The following is a 23,390-nucleotide window of genomic DNA, read 5'->3' as shown; positions in this document are numbered from 1 at the left end:
AGAAATTCAAGGCTGGTAGGCAGTACACTGGTTGTTGACTCCAACGAAAGATGAATCCAAGATCTCCAGGCCGAGCGGTGGGCTGCTCACTCATGGAAGGTTGTAGTCAGCACACCAGGGTCCCAATCCCTCAAAGAATGTCTCTCTTCCCAGGATGTCCCTGGATATCCTAGAAGCAGGCTACACCCCTAGGGAAACTCCCCTTAGGCAGATTGGCCACTCAGAACACAGTCATTCGATCCCATCATGGCAAAGAATACTGAAAATACCATGGACTGACAGAAGAATGAACAAATGTGTCCTGGAAGAAGTGCAGCCAGAATGCTCCTTGGAAGCAAGAATGTCCAGACTTCATCTCACCTACTTTGGTCATGTTGTCAGAAGGATATCATACTTGGTAAAGTAGAGGGTCAGCAAAGAATGGGAAGACCCTCAAAGAGATAGATTGACACAGTGTCTGTAATGATGGGCTTAAGCATAATAAGGATTTGTGAGTATGGTGCAGGACTGGGCATTGTTTCATTCTGTTGTACATAGTGTCACTGTGGGTTGCAGCTGATTTGATGGTACCCAACAACAACAACAAGGAAAGTGAGAATTAGAGTAATTAAGTGATTTGCCCAAGATCATACAGCTAGTGAGAGATGGAGCTAAGGGTCAAAAATGAATCTTCTGGCCAAAATTCTTTTCTTTTTTGTCCTCCTCGTAAATATGCCTCATCTTATTCTACTGTCCTACCTGTCTAAAACAATTGGAGGAACTGAATTTATCCTGTCTGAAGCAAATGCCCTAAACTTTGTTGTTGAGTATGTTGCTTTGGCTCTTTATTGCTCATTTGTTGCTGGTGCTGCTCGTTGGAGCTCCATCTTGGTGCTGCGTATTGACAGGAGGCCCAGGGAGGGAGAGACTGGAGGAACACATCATTGCATTGTTAGAAATTGGAGGCCAGCCAGAGCTTTACTTAAATCCCTGGCTATTTTTCATCTCTTTTCAGGCTCCTAGCCTTACAGTTCTAGTGGCATTTTTATCATCATGGAACATTTCAGAGGGATATTTGCTGCTAAACAGAATCATAGCTCTGTGTTGGAATTCTTTGAACTTTGGGCTGGGAATCAGGGATCAAGCCCCCCCACCCCACCCAAACTCAGATAGATTAATATTGCTATTGGCAGGAAGACTAATGTAAAATAAAAAACAACCAAACCTACCAAGCTAGATTTAGTTGAGAAATATGTCCTATTTGGGAAATACTCATTCTGGAATAACCAAATTAATTCCTCTTTATTAGCTGAGAACACTATTGATGCAATTTTTAAAAAAGATTTATTAAGGATGTAAGCACCTGAAATATATAAACCCTCTGCCATCAAGTCAGTCCCAACTCCTAACAATCCCTATAGGGTTTCCAAGGATGTAAATTTTTATGGAAGCAGACCACCTCATTTTTCTTCTGTGGAGTGGTTAGTGGATTTGAACTACCAACCTTTTGGTTTGCAGGCAAATGCTTTAACCACTGCACCACCAGACATCTTTTGAAATCTATAAATAACCTATTTTAGAGTGTAAGCTGATCAATTTAATTTTGCTTATATGCCAGAACTATCAAAAAGAAAAATTTAGAGGTTTTTTTTTTTCAAAAATTGTGATTTGGGTAGAAGTTTACAGAGCAAATTCATCTCCCATGCAGCAGTTCACATACACTTTGTCTCATGACATTGACTGTAATTTCCCACAGTGCAACAGCTCTCCTCCCACTTCCTCCCCATAGCTACCTCTTACCTCTTCCCTGTGTCCTTCCCTCCCCATGGACTCCTGCCTCCTGAGCTGTCTCCCTGTGCGTACACAGCCCTTCTATTCTCCCATGATTGATCTCTCCAAGGAGTGTAGCTACCTAATGTAAACATTCAGCTCATATGCCTGTCTTTTGTTTGGCTGGAAGCCACTTGAGTGGGTTCAATTCTAGACCTGAAAGGCAGCTAGGGGCCATAGTCTCAGTGGTTCCATCAGGCTCTACCAGACCAGCAAACCTGGTCCCCCCACCCCCGCCTTTTTTTTTCTCTATTTTGAGTTTGATTCCACATTGTTCTCCCTCTCTATCCAGGATCTGCTACGTAGATCCCCCTCTGAGTGGTTGACACTGGTAGCCAGGTACCATCTAGTTCTTCTGGTCTCATAGTCATGTAGGCTGAGGATTGCATGGTGTACCAGTCCCTTGGATTAATTGTTTCTATGCATCTTTGGTTTTCTTCATTCCTCTTTGCTCTGGATGAGGAGAGACTCATCGTTGTATTTGGGTGGCCGCTTGTAAGCTTTTAAGATCCCAGTTACTACTAGCCAAAGTAGGATGTAGAACACTGTTTTTGTGTAGTATGTTATGCCAGTTGAGCTTGATGTCTCTTGTGACCATGGTCTTGAGCCCACAGGTACAACTACTTACTCCATTTGGGTAGCTGGCTGTGGCCAAGAAGTGACTACAACCTTGTCCCTTGTCAGCTCTACTTATATACTTGGGAATTCTTACAGAACATACTAACACACTTGTAGAAACATTGTCTGCCAACCTTATACATGGTCATGGGCACACTCCCCCTGTGTAGGTATACCTAATCATTCAGCCTGTCCACCCATAGATCAGGGTTTGCCATCACAATGTTTGACAGCACAGTACTGTATGTGTAAGAGGGTTCATCTTTGTTGTCTGAAAATTTAGAGTTTTTAATGAGGTCTTATTAAATTCATTCCCCCAAAAGACAACTTCAGTATGAAAGAGACAGAACTGAAAGCATAAAGTTCTAAGGAGAAGGAGAAATGCTTTCTCAGTCAGCTTCTGTTGACTAGTAGTTAGCAGATAGAAAGGAAAGGCTGATATTAGTAGTTCTTTGCATTTTTATTCAAGTATGCAATCTGGAAGCCACTGGCCTTGCTGTAATTTTAGTTAAGAATTCTAGATATACCAGCATAAAATTTCAAACTCTGCATTTTTACTGATGTTCCCAACTTTTCTCTGTTTGAGCTTTTCTAATTGAACACATGGTAGTAGATAGCACTGATGTTTCCAGACACTGTCTCTGGGTAGCCTCTGCTGTCATGCCTGAGAGGACTCACTGCTCCTTAAACAATGTGTGGATTTTCACACCTCTTTTCTTTTTCATGTTTGTGGGAAATGTCAGTGGTGTTTAATTTAAGAGATTGACAGGGTAGTGCTAGTTAGCTGCTGAGAGGAATGTTGCCTTTGTTGCCTAAGTGTGACCATGTGGTGGCTATATCTGCCTGGACCTGATTTTTCAGGTCTTGATTTCACTCTAAACACAACCCCCCCATTGAGAAGTTTAGGTCTACATTTGGACATGAACTTCACTATGGATTCTGTACTCCCTGTGTATAAATGCCTGCCTAATAAGTGAGCTGGGAGCTCTGGTGGTGTAGTGCGTAAAGCATTTGACTACTAACCAGAAGGCTGGCAGTTTAAACCCACCAGCCACTCCTCGGAAGGAAGGTTGGGCAATCTACTTCCGTAGTGATACCGCCTCAGAAACCCAAAGAGGGGTCGCTATGAGTCGGATCCTACTAGAGGGCAGTGAGTTTGGTTTCGTTTAGTAAGTAAGCTATGTTGTGTAGATTTTAGAATCATCCTTATCTTCAGGAAATCTTTGTTAAGCAAGGTTGGCTGGTACCACTGTTAGATTCCTTCAAAACTTGGGAAATTCGTAAACCACAGAGATAGTAGAATTCTTATTTACAAAGAATCTCATATTTCGCTTCTCTCTGTCACTTCGCTTATTCCAGCAGGGATTCCCAGCCTCTACTCTTACTGTTTGAGCACAGTTCTTTATAGAGTAAAATGTCTAGGATAACTGTATTCTGTTTTTCAGCATTAGGCTTTTTCTTGAAGATAAATTTGGCCAGTGAATCAAGGTAGAATTCCCTTCTTACAGTTTAAAATCTGTAAATTCAGGAATCCATCAGAAGTTACCAGCCTTATTCTCACTTTCCCTGTACTTTTTAATCCATGTCGATGATACCAAATAATATACTTTTCTCTTTAAAATTTTCTCCCCTGTTTATTATTTCTCAACGTAGTTCAGATGAAGGAAATTAAGCTGCTTGTGTTTCCTGTCAGCAGGCTTAGAAGAAAGCTTTTCTATATCAGGTCTTCTGCAGATACCAAAGAATACTACACAGCAATCCTTGGTTCTTTTTGGAGGGGTTCTCTTATTTAATAATGTTGATAATATATCATTTTGATCCTTCAGCCATCGTAGAAGTCCTGTGAAGGGAGAGAGCATTGAACTGGGAATCAGCAGACAATGTCCTCGACCCATCTGTTGGCTAAATGATCATAGACAAGTTATTTAACTTCTTTTCTAGGCAATGGTTTCCAGTCTGTAAACTGAGAGTGTTAGAGTTAGGTGATCTTTAAAGTCCCTTTGGGCTCAGATTCTGATTCCAAGCGCTTAAGTGCCATCCTTTGCTAATAAAGGACATTCAGAAAATTGGAAGAAGCTGTTATTTTTTTCATTGGCTTCAAGCCAACCTATAAGAAATTAGGAGAGCAGAGTACTCCTTGGTTTATTAATGCACAGGCCTGGGCATCAGGATTGGAAAGGATTGGCCTGAGTTAGGATGGACTTGGTCTCCCCAAATTTAATCATTCACTAATTATTTTTTAAAACTGCTATATTGAGGTTTACTTGACTGCTAACCAGAAGGCTGGTGGTTCAAACCCACCAGCCACTCCTCGGAAGGAAGGTTGGGCAATCCTACTTCTATAGTGATACAGCCTCGGAAACCCAAGGAGGGGTCGCTATGGGTCGGGGCCGACTCAACGGCACATAACAACAACAATAACATACTGAGATTTAATTCACAAATCTTATAATTCACCCATTTAGAGTATACGATCCAATGGCTTTTAGTATATCCATAGCGTTCTGCAACTGTCACCACAGTCGGTTTTAGAACATTTTCATCACCCCTGAAAGAAACCCTGGAGCCCTGTACCATCACTGCCTAGTGCCCCAAAATCCCCACCCCCAGTCCTAGGCAACTACTAACCTACTTTCTGTCTCTATAGATTTGCCTATTCTGAATATCTCAATAAATGGAATCATATGATATGTGGTCCTTTATGACTGGCTTCGTTTACATAGCATCATGTTTTCAAGGTTCATCCAGCATGTATTAGTATTTAATTTATTTTTTATTACTGAATGATAATCCATTATATGGTGATATGCATTTTATTTACACATTCATCAGTTGATGAACAGTTGGGTTGTTTTTACTGTTTGGCTATTAACAATGCTGCTCTGAACATTCATCAAGCTTTTATGTGGACATATGTTTTCAGTTCTCTTAGGTTTACCTAAGAGTAGAATTTCTGGGTCATATGGTGAGCTGTGTTTCACCTTTTGAGGAGCTGTCAGACTTTTCCACAGCATCTGTACTATTTTACATTCTCATCCTCAGTGTTTGAGGGTTCCTGTTTTTCTGTAAACTTTCCAACACTTATTGTTATCTGTCTTTTGACTATAGTATCCTAGAGGGTGTGAAGGAGTTCCTGGGTGGCACAGATGGTTAAGTGCTCCACTGCTAGCCCAAAAGTTGGCAGTTTGAATCCACCCAGAGGCATCTCAGAAGACAGGCCTGGCAATCTGCTTCCTTAAAAACCCTATGGAGTCACCCAAATCACAATTAAAAAAAAAAAAAAAAACTTACGGAGTAGTTCTCCTCTGTACACATAAGGTCAATATGAGTCAGAATCAACTCTATGGCAACTAGCAACCACAGAGGGTATAAAGTGTTATCTCTTTGGGGTTTTGATTTACATTTCCCTCATGGCTAATGATACTGAACATCTTTTCATGTTCTTATTTGTCATTGTATATCTTCTTTGGAGACATTCACTAATTTTGACAGTGATTTCACATGGAGTGCTAATAGCCAGGGCCCCAGTAGTTTAGGATTTTTACTCATACCTTATTGACAGAACAGCATAATTATTTTTTGGAAAGAAACTGCATTATAGATGATTCCTGAGCACTCTTGACTTTACGTGGCTGCTTCTGAAACTTCCAATGCTTAGTCCACTGGACTTTTTCCCAGGGCTTCAAACTGGTTCAGAGCCCTGCTTTTTCTAAAGAGATTAGTGGAAAACTTCAGCACAGCATGTTGTTATTGTTAGGTGCCATCAAGTGGGTTTCAACTCATAGTGACCCGATATACAACAGAATGAAACACTGCCTGGCCCTGTGCCAGCCTCACAATCACTGCCATGCTTGAGCCCATCGTCACAGCCACTATGTCAGTCCATTTCGCTGAGGGTCTTCCCTTTCTTTACCAGCACGATTCACTTGTCCAGGGACTAGTCCCTTCTGACAGTGTAACCAGAGTATGAGAGATGAAGTCAGGCCATTCTTGCATCTAAGGAACATTCTGGCTGTACCCCCTCTAAGACAAGTTTGTTCATTCTTCTAGCGGTCCATGGTACATTCAGTATTCTTCGCCAGCACCACAATTAAAATGTATCAGTTCTTCTGTGGTCTTTCTTGTTCATTATCCAGCTCTCACACACTTATGAGACTATTCAAAGTACCATGGCTTGGGTTAGGTACACCTTAGTTTTTGAAGTAACATCTTCGCTCTTAAAACACTAAAGTGTTTAAAAAGAGATCTTTTGCTGCTGATTGCCCAGTGCAGTATGTCATTTGATTTTCTGACTGTTGCTTCCATGGACTTGATTGTGAATTCAAGTAAAATGAAATCCTTCACAACTTCATTCTTTTCTCCATTTATCATGATGTTACTCATTAGTCCAGTTGTGAGGATTTTTGTTTTCTTTATGTTGATGTGTAATTCGTACTGAAGTCTATAACATAGTATGTACAAAAGAATGAGGACTTTAGAATGAGGCAGACCTGGTTTTGATTAACCTGGTCATGTACTAGCTATGTGATCTTGGGGATGTTGCTTGATCCCTCTAAATCCTATTTCTGTATCTGAAAAATTTATGACATAAAAGCACCCAGTGAATGTTAGTCTTTTTTTTATATATATATACCATTTTCTTGGCAGAGCTGTGCCCCCAATGCACTTCAGAAATATTGTTCTTTGTTGAAAATTCTCCAGGAGAAAACTCTCACTATACTTCCCTTTCCCATTACCTCTGTCTGTATCTCTCTGATAGTTTTATTTTAATAGTTAATTGGTTGTTATAATCAGACAAAGATTGAGAGACATAAGCTAGTTCTGATCTAAACTTTTTGGAAGAGGGTTGAAGTTTGAGGTACACGGGTTTAAAACCTAAGTAGAATGTTCAGAAGGAGATGTTGGAGTCGTGATGTGAAATTAACTTTATGTTTCAAAGTACTTCCTTTTTCTTTTCAATATTTTAGTGTTTAATATCCTGTTGATGACATGATTTGCTCCTCAAGCCCTACTATAACTTATTTACATGATTATTGGACACATACCCCTCATTTTTACTTCCTGTGTTCAGGTCTTAGCTATCAAAAATAAATCCTAACTGTGTTGTCCAGTCTATTCTTTTCTTTGTGATTTGTGTGAAAGTTTACAAAGCAAATTTTCTCTTCTGTTGTTAATGCTTCATGTCAAGTATTTAATGTTTTGTGACTTTCTTTTTTTACGCCTACCATTCATTTATTATCTGACCTCTACCACACTCTTGAAAATTATTCTCACAAAAAATCACTCTTACCTATTTGTAGTAAAATTCAAAAATGCTTCCTGACCTCTGTAGCATTTGATACTGGCAATCATCCCTTCCTTGATTACAGTTTCTTGGTTTTTTGTCTACCTCTTTCTCTATTTTTTTTTAAATGTCCTTTGTTGATTGCTTTTCTATCTCCTGCCTTCTAATTTTGTCTATTCCCCAAGGCTCAGTTCCTTAGCACTCTGCTCTCTTTCTTGCTCCTAATACAAAAAGCCCAACCTTTCCCATGTCTTTAGCTAGCACCTCTGTGCATATGATGTCTAAACTTAAGTTCTCAGCTGACCCAAATTGAATTCTGATTATTTTCAGCTGCTTTAGGAATGTTTCCATTTGTAGCTTCTTTGCTGTTATTTTTAATTCAACATATTTGAAACTGAATTTATCAAATCCATTCCCCTTCCAGTCCTCCTTACCTGCTTATTTATGTTAATGGCTTACTATGGTTGTTCTAGGCCCAAGCTTGAGATCTTAGACCCATTTGAGACAGAGGATCTTGGGACCAGTAGTGTGCTTAAGCCAGTTTGTATGGACTCATGAGCACCAAATGTTGAATTGTCAGGAATTTTGCAAGCTGGTTGTTAAGCACATTCATTATTAAAAATTAAATTATAGTAAAACTTGGGAAAGTCAGAACCAATGTAAGGCAGAAATGTGCCAATGAAGGAAAACTCAAATATTTTCCACAAGTAATAGAAAAGTATTAAGATTTCACCCTGTCAAAAGTGGAAAACTTGTGAAAGCCGGAAGAGCAAGGCAGTCCCGTTGAGTTTCTGGCCACAGATTGCAAACCAAACAGATTAAAAACCAAACGAAAACCAAAACCAAAATCCATTGCCCTCGAGTCAGTTTCGACTCATAGCAGTCCTATAGGACAGGATAGAACTGCCCCATAGAGTTTCTAGGCTATAATCTTTACAGAAGCCAACTGCCATGTTTTTCTTCCACAGAGTAGCTCATGGGACTGAACTGCCGACATTTTGGTTAGCACTTTGGGAGCTTAACTATTGCACCATCTGGGCTCCTTTTTTTACTGTATATAAACTTACAATTAAATAAACTATATTTAAAATAAAAGCAATTAATGTTCAAAACTCATCACTTCCTAAATATTTTACTACTTGTTACTGTCTACTCATATGCAAGTTCAAGTTGAAGCTGAAGACAATTAAAACAAGTCCACGAGAGCCAAAATATGATCTTGATTACAACCCTTCTGAATTTAGAGACCATCTAAAAAATATATTTGATACATTTGGACATCAGTGACCAAAAAACAGAGGAACTGTGGGATGGTATCAAGAACGTCATCCATGAAGAAAGGAAAAAATCATTAAAAAGATGGGAAAGGAAGAAAAGACCAAAATGGATGTCAGAAGAAACTCTGAAACTTGCCCTTGAATGGGCAAGAGTGGGTAAAGCTAATGGAAGAAATGACAAGACAAAAAAGCTGACAGAAGATTTCAAAGAGCAACTCGAGACGACAAAGTCAGTTATTATAATGAAATATGCAAAGACCTGGAGTTAGAAAACCAGAAAGGAAGAACATACTCGGCATTTCTCAAGTTGAAAGAACTGAAGAAAAAATTCAAGCCCCAAGATGCAATACTGAAAGATTCTATGGGCAAAATTATTGAATGATATAGGAAACATCAGGGGAAGATGGAAGGAATACACAGAGTCACTGTACCAAAAAGAATTGTTTGATGTTCATCCATTTCAGGAGTGGCATATGATCAAGAGCCAATGGTATTGAGGGAAGAAGTCAAAGCTGCACTGAAGGAATTGGCAAAGAGTAAGGCTCCAGGAATCGACGAAATACGCATTGAGATATGCCGCACTGGATGCACTCACTTGTCTATGCCAAGAGATTTGGAAGACAGCTACCTGGCCAACTGACTAGACAAGATACATATTTTTACCCATTCCAAAGAAAGGTGATCCCACAGAATGTGGAAATTATCAAACAATATCATTAATATCACATGCAGGTAAATTCTTGCTGAAGATAATTAAAAAATGGTTGCAACAGTATATTGACAGATAACTTCCAGAAATGCAAGCTGGATTCAGAAGAGGACGTGGAACAAGAGATATCATTGCTGATGTCAGATGGATCTTGGCTTAAAACAAAGAATACCAGAAAGATGTGTACTTGTGTTTTATTGACTATGCAAAAGCATTCAGTTGTGTGGATCATAACAAATTATGGATAACATTGAGAAGAATGGGAATTCTGGAACACTTAATTGTGCTCATGAGGAACCTGTACATAGACCAGGAAGCTGTCATTTGAACAAAACAAGAGGATAGTGCATGGTTTAAAATCAGGAAGGGAGTGCGTCAGGATTGTCTCCTTTCACCATACTTACTCAATCTGTATGCTGAGCAAATAATCTGAGAAGCTGGATTATACGAAGAAGAGCATGGCATCAGGATTGGAGGAAGACTTGTTAACAACTCGCAATATGCAAATGACACAACTTTGCTTGCTGAAAGTGAGGATGACTTGAAGCACTTCCTGGGGAAAATTAAAGACTACAGTCTGCAGCATGGATTATATCTCAACATAAAGAAAACAAAAATCCTCACAACCGGACTAATAAGTAGCATCATGATAAATGGAAAAAAGATTGAAGTTGTCAAAGATTTCATATTGCTTGGTTCCACAATCAATACCAATGGAAGCAGCAGTCAGGACATCAAAAGACATATTTCATTGGGCAAATCTGCAAAAGACCTCTTTGAAGACTAAGGTGTGCCTCACCCAAACCATGGTATTTTCAGTTGCCTCGTATGTATGTGAGAGTTGGACAATGAATAAGGAACACTGAAGAACAGTTGATGCTTTTGAGTTGGGATTTTGGCAAAGGATACTTGAAAGTACCTTGGACTGCCAAAAGAACTAACAAATCTGTCTTGGAAGAAGTGCAGCCAGAATGCTCCTTGGAAGCAAGAATGGTCAGACTTTGTTTGACCTACTTTGGTCATCTTGTCGGAAAGGACCATTCCCTGGAGAAGGAAATCATGTCTGGTAAAGTGGAGGGTCAACGAAAAAGGGGAAGGCCCTCAATAAGATGGATTGTCACAGTGGCTGCAATGATGGGCTCAGGTATAGCGAGGATTGTGTGAGCCTGGCAACAGGACCAGGCAGTGTTTTGTTCTGTTGTACATAGGGTCACTATGAGTCGGAGCCGACTTGATGGCACCTAACAACAACATTGTGCTCTTGAGGTTAATTATACCTATTGTATCTCTGTGATGAAAATACTACATAGCAGTGTGCATTTCTTTCCAACATCACATTTAGAGATGTTATTTCAGTAGCTTGTAATGGGTCCTGATGGCACTGTTTACACTGTGGAAATTAGCAAATGCTACAAATCAGGGCTAGATGTATTGTTGCATTCATTGTCTAGACTTAAAGTGTTAGAGAAAATGTGAATAATGCAGATTAAACTTAAAAGTGTGTCTTGTCTATAGCCAATACATTGTGAATTGCACAAAAAATGAAGTATTATTTCAATAATAATACCCACAATATAGATGTAAGGAAGAGATAGATGACATGTAAAGCATTTATTTAGCATAGTGTTTGACAGTGACCACGTTTTTCCAAAGTGAGGTTCTTTCCCCCTGATAGTTTTGAGTTCTAAAATTTACCATGAGAAATATTTGGTAAGAAAGGAGTTAAATTATAGGTACACTCTATGAAACATTGGGTACTCAGAATTTTACTTTCCTTTGGATTATTGAAGCCCTGGTGGTGCAGTGGTTAAGTGATCAGCTGCTCACCCAAAAGTCATCAGTTTGAACCCACCAGTTGCTCCATTGGTTGGCAGTCTGCTTCTGTAAAGATTGCAGTCTTGGAAACTCTGTGGGGCAGTTCTGCACTTTCCTAAGGAGTTTGCAGCATCTGGAAGGCTTTTTGGACTCTGGAATAATTTTTCCTCCACTGGCCATCTTTATCACATGTTGGTGCATAATAATTCCTGAGAAGTCTTAGAATGGTTAAGATTCCTCATCTCCTTGCCCGAACTTTCTAGGATATTATTTGGTGTTGGCCAGAGCATATAATAGATCTGGTTTCATTACCAACAACAACAAAAAAAAAACTGGTAAGTGTTTCCATTTCATATGTATTGTATGACAGTGTGGAAATTCCTGAATTTTATTGTTACTTTCAGTTTCAAATTCTTTGTATTAGAAAGAGTATTTATTTGCCTAGAACCAGAGATTCTTGTGTGGCTAATAAAGTAATTGAAGAGCAAATAGAAATCAGTCTTCCATCTTCATTCACAGGTCCGCAAGCACATCAATGATCTTTATGAAGATCTGCGGGATGGGCATAACCTGATCTCTCTGCTGGAGGTCCTTTCAGGCATCAAACTGGTGAGCTTCTCTCTTCTCCTAACGGTAGCCTCACAGGTGTGGCTCTTTTAATGGCAAATAGGTCCATCATGTTGAGTGCTAGGGTAATGGTCATCACTACTGCTTGTTACCTAGATAGTAAATATGCCTACCTGTTCCCAAAATGTATTAAAAATTGCTGTAGGAAACTCCTGCATTTCCGAAGGTAAATCTTGTTTGAGCCTCTTGATTTGTCAAGTGATAGTTCTTCTATCTTTGTTTGAGGGATAATAATAACCTCACTTATGGACCTATTCTGTGCATTTGAGCCTAATGGGAACAGGTGATTGATTCTACGTGGCTCGTGTTCTAGCTCTAACATCATAGGCAGCGTAATTTTCATTTAGAAAAGTCCAGGGTTGAATACTGGAAACATCTGGGGAAGGAGAGAACTGAAGAGGTGCACAGCTTGAGTAGTCTGTGAAATGAAGCCCACTCACTGCCTTTGGTGAATTCTTAGTCATTTGTTTATTGTACTTCAAGAACAAAATTTGGCACATTAGATTTTGGCTTCTTCTGGGATTAGAGCTTGGCTTCTCCTGGATCCTTTGTTTCGTTTTCACAACTTTTTTGCCTTGTAGTAGAATTTATATTTTTGTAATGGCTTAAAATTTGACATAAAGAAGCTTTTATGAGTGCAGCCAATTCTTGGTACATGGCAAATTCTATTTCTTCCATGGCCCTCATTTATAATCTCAGAATTAAAAAGAATTTTACTTTAACTGTACCAGATTTTATTCTTCAGTGCTTATAAAGTTATATTTTGAGCAATTTGGCTGGTATGTTTGATAAATTTGTAGTGATTTTATATTGGAAAGTGTTATTGTTAGTGACATTGCTTACAAAACAGGTTAATACTATGCCAGGCTGGTTTCTTTTCCTAATCTTTGAAAATCTACAGGTGTTTATGGAGATACCCATGAGATGGCATCTTTTCAGCAAATACCATCCAATTTGACCTCTTCTGCAGTTATTCTCATGATTTCTCTTTTAGTCAATTCATAAAAGCAGAAGGAGTTGGGTGAACATGGAGAGTTGAAGATACATTTCAACATAAATGCTTAGTGTAACCATCTGCTGTCATCTTGATTTGGTTTTGCATCTTTTTGGAGGGGGGTGGGTATTTTCACTTTGGTGGGGTTTTCTTTTGTTTGTTTGTTTTATGTTGCATTCATTTCCTTTCATTTTGTGTGTGGATTTCTTGTTATTCTGTTGTGTCTTTGCCTGGGGTGATGGCCAAAGGAGCCAGCAGGGCTGAAGACCCTCCGTCTGGTGAGCATGCCCTCCTGGCGTCATACAAACAGCGAGGAGCAGGAGGAGGAAGATGATGATGATGTAGTAGGTCCTCCTGGGGTTACCAGCACCCCAGCTGGCATTGCAGGGCCATCAGAGAGTCTGAGGTTCTCTAGGTCTCCAGGTAGCTCAGTTACCAATTGCTTTCTTCACTTTCCACATGGGAATGTAGGTCCCAGTGAAAGTGGTTAAAACTAATTGTGCCTCTTAACCACTCTTAGCTAATCCTGGAGTGGGAATTGTTTTGCTTATGAGAGTGGTTGGCACCAAAAGAATAATGGTGTTTGGAGGTGTCAAGTCCTGTTGAGACCTGGAGACCTGTAGCTTTCTGGTAGCCTTGCTGTGTTGTTTGAGTCCAGATTGCGGAATATTAGAGGCTTTAGTTGACAGCATGACAGTTAATTGCTCATGGCTCCACTTTGTAGACTAACTGGTACTCTCTCCACAGCTCTAGCCTCCGGGTCTTTATCACTCACCATGTCATTTATTTTCAAAGCAGCCTATTGTTTTGTAAACCACTCACTGCATGGGGTTGTTGGTAGAGGACAGACCTGTAACTTGCATGTTTTAGGGTATTTATTTTGGTGATGGTGGTGGGATATATTAAAGATTAGAGTGTGTAAGAGGGGCATTTCATTCTTATAGGTCCTAAATCATACCTAATAATCTTTTTCCAGAAATAAGGAGCAGACATCCCCATTCCTTGCCTTTTTAAAGTCATCTTTTCACCTCACTGATCTTTCTTTCCAGTGCCTTGGATTCACAGCCTTAATTTCACAGGCTCTGTCATTCCATAGGTCCCTGGGTGGCACAAATGGTTTGTGCTTGAGTAAGGAGTCCTAGTGGCACAATGGTTAAGCACCTAACTGCTAATCAGAAAGTTGGCAGTTCACATCCACCCAATGGTTCTGTAGGAGAAAGACCTGGCAATTTGTTCATAAAGATTATAGCCTAGAAAACCCTAAGGGGCAATTCTGCTCCATCACCTGGGGTCACTGTGAGTTGAAATCAACTCAACTGCATCTAACAACAACAACAACAACAACACTAACCTAAAGTAGTTTAAACCCACTCATTAGTGCCACAGAAGAAAGGCATGGCGGTCTGCTTCCATAAAAATTATAGCCAAGAAAATTCTGTGGAGCACTTTCTACACACAGAGTCTCCGTAAGTTGGAATTGACTCGATGTGAACAGGTTTTTTGGATTGGTCATTTCCTAAGCCATATTCACAGTTAGTTTAGTTGCGATCATTGAGAAGAGGTTCTTGCTGAAAAGATTTTTCTTAACCCTTTGATTTAGAAAGTTATCCTATTGCTCAGAGAGGGGTTGGCATCTCTGTAGATTATCCTCATTTGGTTAGTAGTCAAGCATAAACTCTCTGTGCCACCCAGGACTAAAGCAGATCACCAGGCCTATATTCCATGGCACTGCTGGGTGGGTTTGAAACTAACATTTGAGTTAGTAGTCAAGCACTATCCTAGTTTGGGAATGTCGCTTAGCAGTGTTAGGGGTGCCCAGAGAGATGGTTCCACCTTTTATCTTTTCACATATTGAGTTGTTTTTTGCTTATTTTGTTCTTGGGCATATTTTCCTCTCTGCAGATGGCCACAGCAGAGCTACCTTTCTATTTCACTAGCTTTTGAATAGTACCAATTTTGACATTTAGAAATGAATTGGGTATAATCTAGTAAAACTAATGCTTTAGTTCCCAGTTTGAATGAAACAAAAGGAACATTAGAAAGTAAGCAGAAGAAAATGTTCAAGAGGTGGACAGCCATCCTTGCGTGTACCACAGGCACACAACCTTCAGTCACTTTCAGATAGCTAGTAGTTGACCAAGCCTTGGACAGGATGCCAGAGGCACCAGATGGAGATGGCTCAGATGGCATCCAGAACTGGGTGACTAGCAGGATTGGGAACAAAGACTGAATAACTTTCTTTGAGAGATTATGTTCAACAGCCTCCGTCAAGTTTTGTTTACTCTGCATATTTCATGCTGGAGTAAAATGTGCCTTCCCTACATGAACACTCATTTTCGTGGGAAATGGATTACTTCCTAATTTTTGCCTTTTTTTTTTAATCTATTGAGCATGTGTAACTCCTATTCCCCGTAGCTTGAGTGAGCCTCCGGGTCCTTTGGCCAGATGTGTAACAAGGTTGGCTCTGTCTGTTACTGTGCATTATACAATAAGGGTTTTCTATCCTTCCCTTACAATAGCATTGGACTGTGATTTTAGGAGCCATAGAGCTGGAGTCTTTGTTCTTATTAACCTGACATCCAGAATCAGGTCTACCTGATGGGGCTACAAAAGAATCTATAGAGATGCTGCAGGACTGATTCAGTGCTAGTAGTCAAAATGTACTTTGTGTTCATGGGGTGCATCATGGTCAGCAAAGGCATGTGGGATCTCTGAGAGCTTGATGATACACACACGTCTTGCTCTTAAGGTGTGCTTTATGCAAGGCTCCCATACCTGCTTCAATCATGTGGAATTCTTTTGTGGTCTTTCAGTCCTTGAAATGAAAGGAGAAAGGGGTCTGTGTGGGTCAAATGGTGTAGCTAAAAATTAACATTCTTTTTTTGTTTGCAGCCCCGGGAGAAGGGCAGGATGCGTTTTCATAGGTTGCAAAATGTGCAGATTGCTTTGGACTTCCTGAAGAAGCAACAGGTAAGACCATCCTGTACTTTGCCCATTCTGCCAGAGACGTTGGCACTGGAGCCCTACTTAGGGATGTTCCCTGTGACCCTGATAAGCCCTCAGTAAATGCTAAATCTGACTGACCCAGTTCTGACTTTCACTTGCTAGTAAGCAACTGTATTGTGGCTGGATAACTTATTTGGTAGTTAGTCCTTACTTAGAGGTTGTGGCCTCTCTGAAAGGGAGAGTGTTCACAGAGAAGAGCAAGATGCTGAAGACTGATCTTTGTGGACCTACCTCAGGTGGGGATCAAGGTGAAGAAGAAAGGTAAACCAGCAAAGAGGATGAAAAAAAGAAAAAAAAAAAAACGATGGCACATCCAAGAAGGAGAACCAACATGCTGTGTCATCTAGAAAACAAGATGAGGGCATGGTCAGAAGGCTGAATGCTATACCAGGTCTTCGAAAAAGGTTTCAGCTCTTAGGCATTGGTGATGTAAAAGTTTTCATAAAGTAGTAGTATATAGAGTATAGCAGCCCTAGATAAAGGATGGGAGAAAGAAGAAAGGTAAGGAAGATGATGACATGTTTTTAGATACAGAAGGAGAAGCCAGTGAAGAGGTTAAAACTGAAAACAAGAGTGAGGAAAGGTGTTAAGTATCATAGAATATTAGGCCTGCAGGATATTTTAGAGGACTCTTAGTCCAATTTCTTCATTTTGTAGATCAGGAAACCGAGATTGAAATGGGTGAAATGATAGGGGCTAAGTGACTTAACCCAGATTTGACTTGTAGTATAGTGCTCCTTCCACAATCTGGGCTGTTTTATTCCCACCATCCTTCCTCTCGTTGCTTCCTATTTCATGGAATCAAGCCCATGAATTGAGGGATGGGATCCACAGCTGGGTTACCTTTGAAAAGTTTTTTTTGTTTTTTCTTTTACCTCTTCTTCTGAGATACAGGGAGAAGGAAGGAAAGAGGTAGAGATATTTTGTAGTGGAGAGACAGATAAATAAGAAGGTAAGAGGATTTATCTTCATAGAGTAAGCTATATAGAAAATATTTGGTGTTGCCAGGGTTGCCAGGCAACAGTGAAGGTCAAGGTGAAGTTAAACGTGTATACATATGTATTGGAATCAGTGTGATATCCACATTCTTACCACAGTTCCCATTAACTTGGGAGGCTTTTTTTATTTGTGCTCCCACGGAAATTTACTTCTTCTCATAAAACACTTATTACTATATTGTCAGTTCCCTGTTTGCTCCAATGTAATGTGGGCTCTGAGAGGATGGAACTTGTTCTTACTTAACACACAGATTTCAATTCAGTTGAAGAGATAAGCGGAGGGGAGCTCAAAGACAGCTTATCACAACTGAGTAGGAGCCACACGAAGACATGACAGCAGAGGCTAAAAGAGGGATTGAGGTAAAAGTAGGGTGACCAGCTATCTCCAGAACGCTCCTGTTTTTAGCATTGAGAGTTCCTTGACCTGGAAAAGCTTCAGTTCCCAGCAAACTGGGATGATTGGTCACCTTAGGTGGGGGGCAGAGTCTATGTGTCTGCACATAGTTTTAGGAGTAAAACTATGGTGTGGTGGGAGGCATGGACAGGTACGGACATCTGCATCAAAGGAGGAAAAATGGAGGCAGGAGCAGATCAAGGACTGGTGAGGGATTTGTGTTTGATACCAGGGCATTAGTACGTTTGCTGTCAAGTCAGTTCTGACTCATGGCAACCCAGTGTGTATCAGAACAGAACTGCGCTCCATAGGGCTTTCTTTTTTTGGTAAAATAATAGGTTTATTCTTTTTATACTACCTTTTTTTTCCTTCTTTATTTATTTGCAGTGTTCCCTCCCCTCCCACCCCTGGTAACCAACAAAGAAATTTCACTCAGCATAACGTCCTTTAAGTTCATTCATGTTAGGCAGTGTTTTGCAGATTCTACATTATTCTTTAGTGTTGCATAGTATTCCATTGTGTGTATATACCATAGTTTGCTTATCCATTCTTCTGTTGATGTGCACCTACATTGTCTCCATCTTTTTGCTGTTGTAAATAGTGCTGCAATGAACATGGGTGTGCATGTATCTGTTCCTGTCCTGGCTTTCACTTCTTTAGGATATATACTTAGTAATGAGATAGCTGGATCAAATGGTATTTTTTAAGGAACCACCATACTGCTTTCTACAGTGGTTGTATCATTTTACAGTTCCACCAGCAGTGTATGAGAGTCCTAATCTCTCCACACCCTCTCCAGCATTTGTTATTTTCTATCTTGTTGAACTTTTCTGTTAGTGTTGGAGCAAGATGGTATCTCATTGTTTTGATTTGCATCTTTGTAATGGCTAATGATCGTGATCATTTCTTCATATGTTTGTTGGCCACCTGAATATCCTCTTTGGTGAAGTGTGTATTTATGTCTTCTGCCCATTTTTGAGGGAGCTATGGTGGTGTAGTGCCTGAGGCATTTGACTGCTTACCAGAAGGCTGGTGGTTCAAACCCACCAACCACTTCTCGGAAGGAAGGTGGGGCAATCTACCTCTGTAGTGATACTGCCTTGGAAACCCAAGGAAGGGTCACTAATCAGATCCGACTCCACAGCAGTGGTGGCATTTTTTGCATTGCCCATTTTTGAATTGGATGGTTAGTCTTTTTGTTGTTGAGATATTAGAGTTTGCTATAAATTTTAGAGAGAAGTCCCTTGTCAGATATGTTGTTGCTGAATATTTTTTTCCAATCTGTACATTTTCTTTTTACTCTTTTGGAGAAGTCTTTTGAAGCACATAAAAATTTAATTTCCATGGAGGTTCCATTCATCTAGTTTATCTTCTGGTGTTTGTGCATTTTGAGTTATCCTTGACAGTCTGTTCATGCCATTAATTGTTGTTGTTATATGCTGTCGAGTTGGACCCGACTCATAGCGATCCCTCCTTGGATTCCTGAGGCAGTATCTCTATGAAAGTAGATTGCCCCATCTTCCTTCCGAGGAGTGGCTGGTGGGTTTGAACCGCCAGCCTTCTGATTAGCAGTCAGGTGCTTTAGGCACTACACCACCAGAACTCCTGTTAATTAGGGCCCCTAAATTTGCCCCTATTTTTTCCTTGAGGAACTTTATAGTTTTAGATTTCACATTTAAATCATTGATCCATTTGGAGTTAGTTTTTGTGTATGGTGTGAGGTATGGATCTTGTTTCATTTTTCTGCAAGTGGATATCCAGTTTTGCCAGAAGCATTTGTTAAAGAGACAATCTCTTCTCCATTTAATGGATTCCAGCCCTTTGTCAAAGATCAGCTGACCACAGGTTGATGGGTCTATTTTTGGGTTCTCAATTCTATTCAACTGGTCTGTGTATCTGTCATTGTACTGATACCAGGCTGTTTTGACTATTGTGGCTGTATAGTAGGTTTTGCAATCCAGGAATGTGAGACCCCCTACTCTGTTCTTCAATAGAGCTTTGCTTATCTGAGGTCTTTCTCCTTTCCATATAAAATTAGTGCTTGTTTTTTCCATATCCTTAAAGAATGTTAATGGGATCTGGATTGGGATTGAACTGAATGTATAGATTGCTTTGGTTAGTATCGACATTTTCACAATGTTCAATCTTCCTATCCATGAGAATGGTATGTTCTTCCATTTATGTAGATCTCTTATGGTTTCTTAAGTAGTGTTTTGTAGTTTTCTTTGTATAGTTTTTTGTATCCCTGGTAAGATTTATTCCTAAGTATTTTATTTTTTTGGTAGCTGTTGTAAATGGTATTGATTTCTTTATTTTCCTTTTCAGCAGTCTCTTTGCTAGTGTAGAGGAATCCAGCTGATTTTTGTATCCTTGTATCCTAATCTTGTATCTTGCCACTATGCTAAATCTCTCAATTAGTTCCAATAGTTTTCTTGCTGAGTCTTTTGGATTTTGTATGTATAGGATCATATCATCAGCAAATTGGGATAGTTTTACTTCTTCCTTACCAATTTGGATGGCTTTGAGTTTCCCTTTGTTGCCTTATTGCACTGTCTAGGAGTTCAAATACAGTGTTGAATAGAAGTGGTGATAGAAGGCATCCTTGTCTGGTTCCCGTTCACAAGGGGAATGGTTTCAGTCTCTCTCCATTGAGAATAATGTTGGCTGTTGGTTTTGTGTAAATGCCCTTTATTATGTTGAGGAATTTCCCTTCTATTCCTATTTTTCTGAGAGTTTTTATCAGGAATGGGTGTTGGATTTTATCAAATGCCTTTTTGGTATCGATTGATATGATCATGTGGTTCTTTTCCTTTGTTTTATTTATGTGATGGATGATGTTGATGGTTTTTCTAATGTTGAATCATCGTTGCATACCTGGTATGAACCCCACTTGGTCATAATGTATTATTTTTTTGATATGTTGTTGGAGTCTGTTGGCTAGGATTTTGTTGAAGATTTTTGCATCTATATTCATGGGGGATCCATAGGGTTTTCAATGGGTGATTTTTCAGCCTGCCTTCTGAGGCCCCTCAGGGTAGACTTGAACTGTCAACCTTTCTGGTTAGCAGCCAAATGCATTAATTATTTATATTACCCAGGGACTCAAAGACTAGTGAAGAAGAAGAGGCATCTCTCTCTTGACCTAAAAAAAAAAAAAAAAATCAGGGCTCTGATGACTTAATAAAGAAGCAACTCATCATGTCATGTTCTTGCAGGTTTGTCTTGGTGAAAATTCAAAATGGTCCAGGCATTCTGGAAAACAATCTGGCAGTTTCTTATGAAATTAAATATACAGGCTGGTAGCACTACTGAGAAGAATGCACCCTAGAGAAATGAAAACTTACGCTCACATAAACATTATTTATAATTACCCAAAACTGGAAACAATCCAGATGTCCTCCTGTGGGTGATTGGTTAAATAAACTGATACTTAAGTAGAATGGAATACTACTTGGCAATAAAAAGGAACAAACTCAGTGGTTTACGTACAACAGCTTGGATGAATCTCAGGGGCATTATGCTGAGTAAAAAAGCCAGTATCAAAAGGTTCCATTTATATGACATTTTGGAAAAAGCAAAACTAGGAACTGGCAACAGATTGGTGGTTACCTAGAGTTCAGGGTAGGGACAGCGTGTGTTACAATGTGGCAACACAAGGAACTTTTTGGAGAATTATTCTGTTATCCTGATTGTGGTGGTAGTTGCGTAAATCTCTGCATGTATTAAAACTCATAGAACTGCACACCAAACACTTCGGTTTTTGCTCTCTATATAATGCAAATCTGTAAATAACAAAACAAAACAAAACACAAACCTCCAGGGCTCTGAGAACAATTTTCTTTCTTTTTCAGGTGAAACTGGTGAATATTCGTAATGATGATATCACAGATGGCAACCCCAAGCTGACCCTGGGCCTGATCTGGACCATTATTTTGCACTTCCAGGTAGGGTCTGTGAAGTTTGGGGTTCTTTCTATTGTTTGATTGGACATAGCCTAGGAAGAACTGGAAGTTGTATTGCCTTCCATGGACCTCATTGAGCCTGCTTTCTTTGTATTTGGTAGGAAACAAGGGTAGTGGTGGGAGACTGGAAAGGAGGATTAAGATTGGCCTGGAGACAAAACTGTTGCAGCCTAACCCAGAACTTCTTACTGATTCACATGATGAAATGGGGGCAGTTTTCACTCTTCTTTGTAGTTTAGCCCTGTGATTGGCAGTCTGGTTATTCGAGGTCACTGTTTTTTCAGCTGAGTCAAATCTGGGCTCTTTAGGGACTCAAGAGTATCAGGTGTTGGTTTTGATGCTTTAGAAGGGCAGGATGATGACTAACACTCCTGCTTTGATGTAGACTTTTCTTTATCTCTAATGATTTTAAAACAAGCTTGGTTAATTGTATCACCTTAGTGGGTGGCTTTGTGTATGTGCTTGTAAGGACAACCTTGCGGCATCCGTCACACCCAAGAGCAGTGGCATTTTGGAGAAGAGTGCCACATGGTTACACACCCTTCCTCACTTCCTAAGTTGCTCCTTACTTCCTAAGAAGATAAATCCTTTTCAAGTCTAGATTGGTGCTTGAAAAATACCACCTTATTTTTATGACTTTCCTTTTGAATTACTCTACCCCAACCAACAAAACTGTTTCTCAGACAGCTTCCTATACCCAACTGCTGCACACCAGGCTGATGGATTAGAGGGAATTTTTTTTTTTTCCCCTCCCAGCAGGGAGAAAAAGAAGGGGATGACTTCAAGGACTGCAGCTGCTATGAAGTCCTAATTGAGGAATAGCGCCACCTGCTGGTTGAATACAGGACAGTCTCTGGTGTCTCAGAATTCTTAAAAACCTGACAGAATTCTTGCATAGAGCTGTTTCTTGGGGCTCCCAATGTTGGGAGCATATGTAGACTTAGAAAAGTGTGCAGGTGATATGTATTTTTGTGGAACGTCAGGCATGCTTTGGGTATTTATTTAACATGGAACATGAACTTGAGAAATATGCCTTGGCAGGGTAGGAACCAAAAAAACAGAAGCTCTTTGTTGAACTTTCATAGAAGTCTGGATTTAACCTTTGAAAGCCTTGTGAATAGAGAAAGGTTTTAGAGAAATATGTATTTACTCGTGTGTTCATTCATTCATTCATTGCCACAGACCTACCCTCTTTGTTCACTGTGGGTGCCCAATGTTGGTTTCATTGATGTGGGTTAAGAAAAACGTATCCACTGTGTCTTTCCTTTCCCTGACTACAGCTAAATATCTTAAAGCAAACTCAGGGGCAAAGGACTGAAAACTTTGCTGTGGCCGAAGAGGTGATCACTTTATCAGGAAAAATGTTTTCTCTCTTTCTTTAAAAATGTGTTATGTAAAACTTCAAACATTGATAAAAGTAGAGAAATTATATAATAAACTACCATGTAACCATCACCCACCTCAACAATTATTAATTCATGGCCAATATTATTTCATATCCCCATAAATTATTTTGAAGTAAATTGTAGATTTTGTATAATTTCATCTGTAAAAAATTTCAGTGTGTATCCCTGAAAGATAAGGACTCTTTGGGTAAGCAAACCATACCTTAAAGTCACTAAATATCTGGTCAGTGTTCAGATCTCCTCAATCACCTCAAAAAAAAAAAAAACGGTAATGGAATCAGAATTTGAACAAGACTTACGTATTACATTAAATTTTCCCCTTCTTTTTTCCTCTTTTTGCTGTTTATTTGTTGAAGAAATCAGATGCTGATAGTATCTCAGGGTGTCTTATAACAGTGTCTTCCATCCCCATGTAGTTCAGCCTGTAAAATGGTGGTTTATATCTACACCAGAGCCTCCATCACATTTGAGCTCTTTTTTTTTTTTTTTTT

The 23,390-nt window shown here is 39.7% G+C and overlaps 1 protein-coding gene across 1 annotated transcript in view; it reads left to right on the top strand.

Annotated features, from left to right (window-relative positions):
• Window positions 1–23,390, top strand: part of MACF1 (microtubule actin crosslinking factor 1) — a 307,684-nt gene that overhangs the window by 32,560 nt on the left and 251,734 nt on the right. The window contains exons 3-6 of the mRNA XM_042781878.1: window positions 12,032–12,121; window positions 13,382–13,477; window positions 16,026–16,103; window positions 21,383–21,475. Coding sequence (XP_042637812.1) covers window positions 12,032–12,121; window positions 13,382–13,477; window positions 16,026–16,103; window positions 21,383–21,475 — 357 coding nt within the window. The remainder of the gene's footprint in view (window positions 1–12,031; window positions 12,122–13,381; window positions 13,478–16,025; window positions 16,104–21,382; window positions 21,476–23,390) is intronic.

The sequence above is a fragment of the Orycteropus afer genome, unplaced genomic scaffold (assembly GCF_000298275.1).
Source record: "Orycteropus afer afer isolate SDZICR_OR568_19922 unplaced genomic scaffold, OryAfe1.0 scaffold00192, whole genome shotgun sequence".
Classification (NCBI taxonomy): Eukaryota; Metazoa; Chordata; class Mammalia; order Tubulidentata; family Orycteropodidae; genus Orycteropus; species Orycteropus afer.
This window is presented reverse-complemented; position numbering and strand designations above follow the sequence as displayed.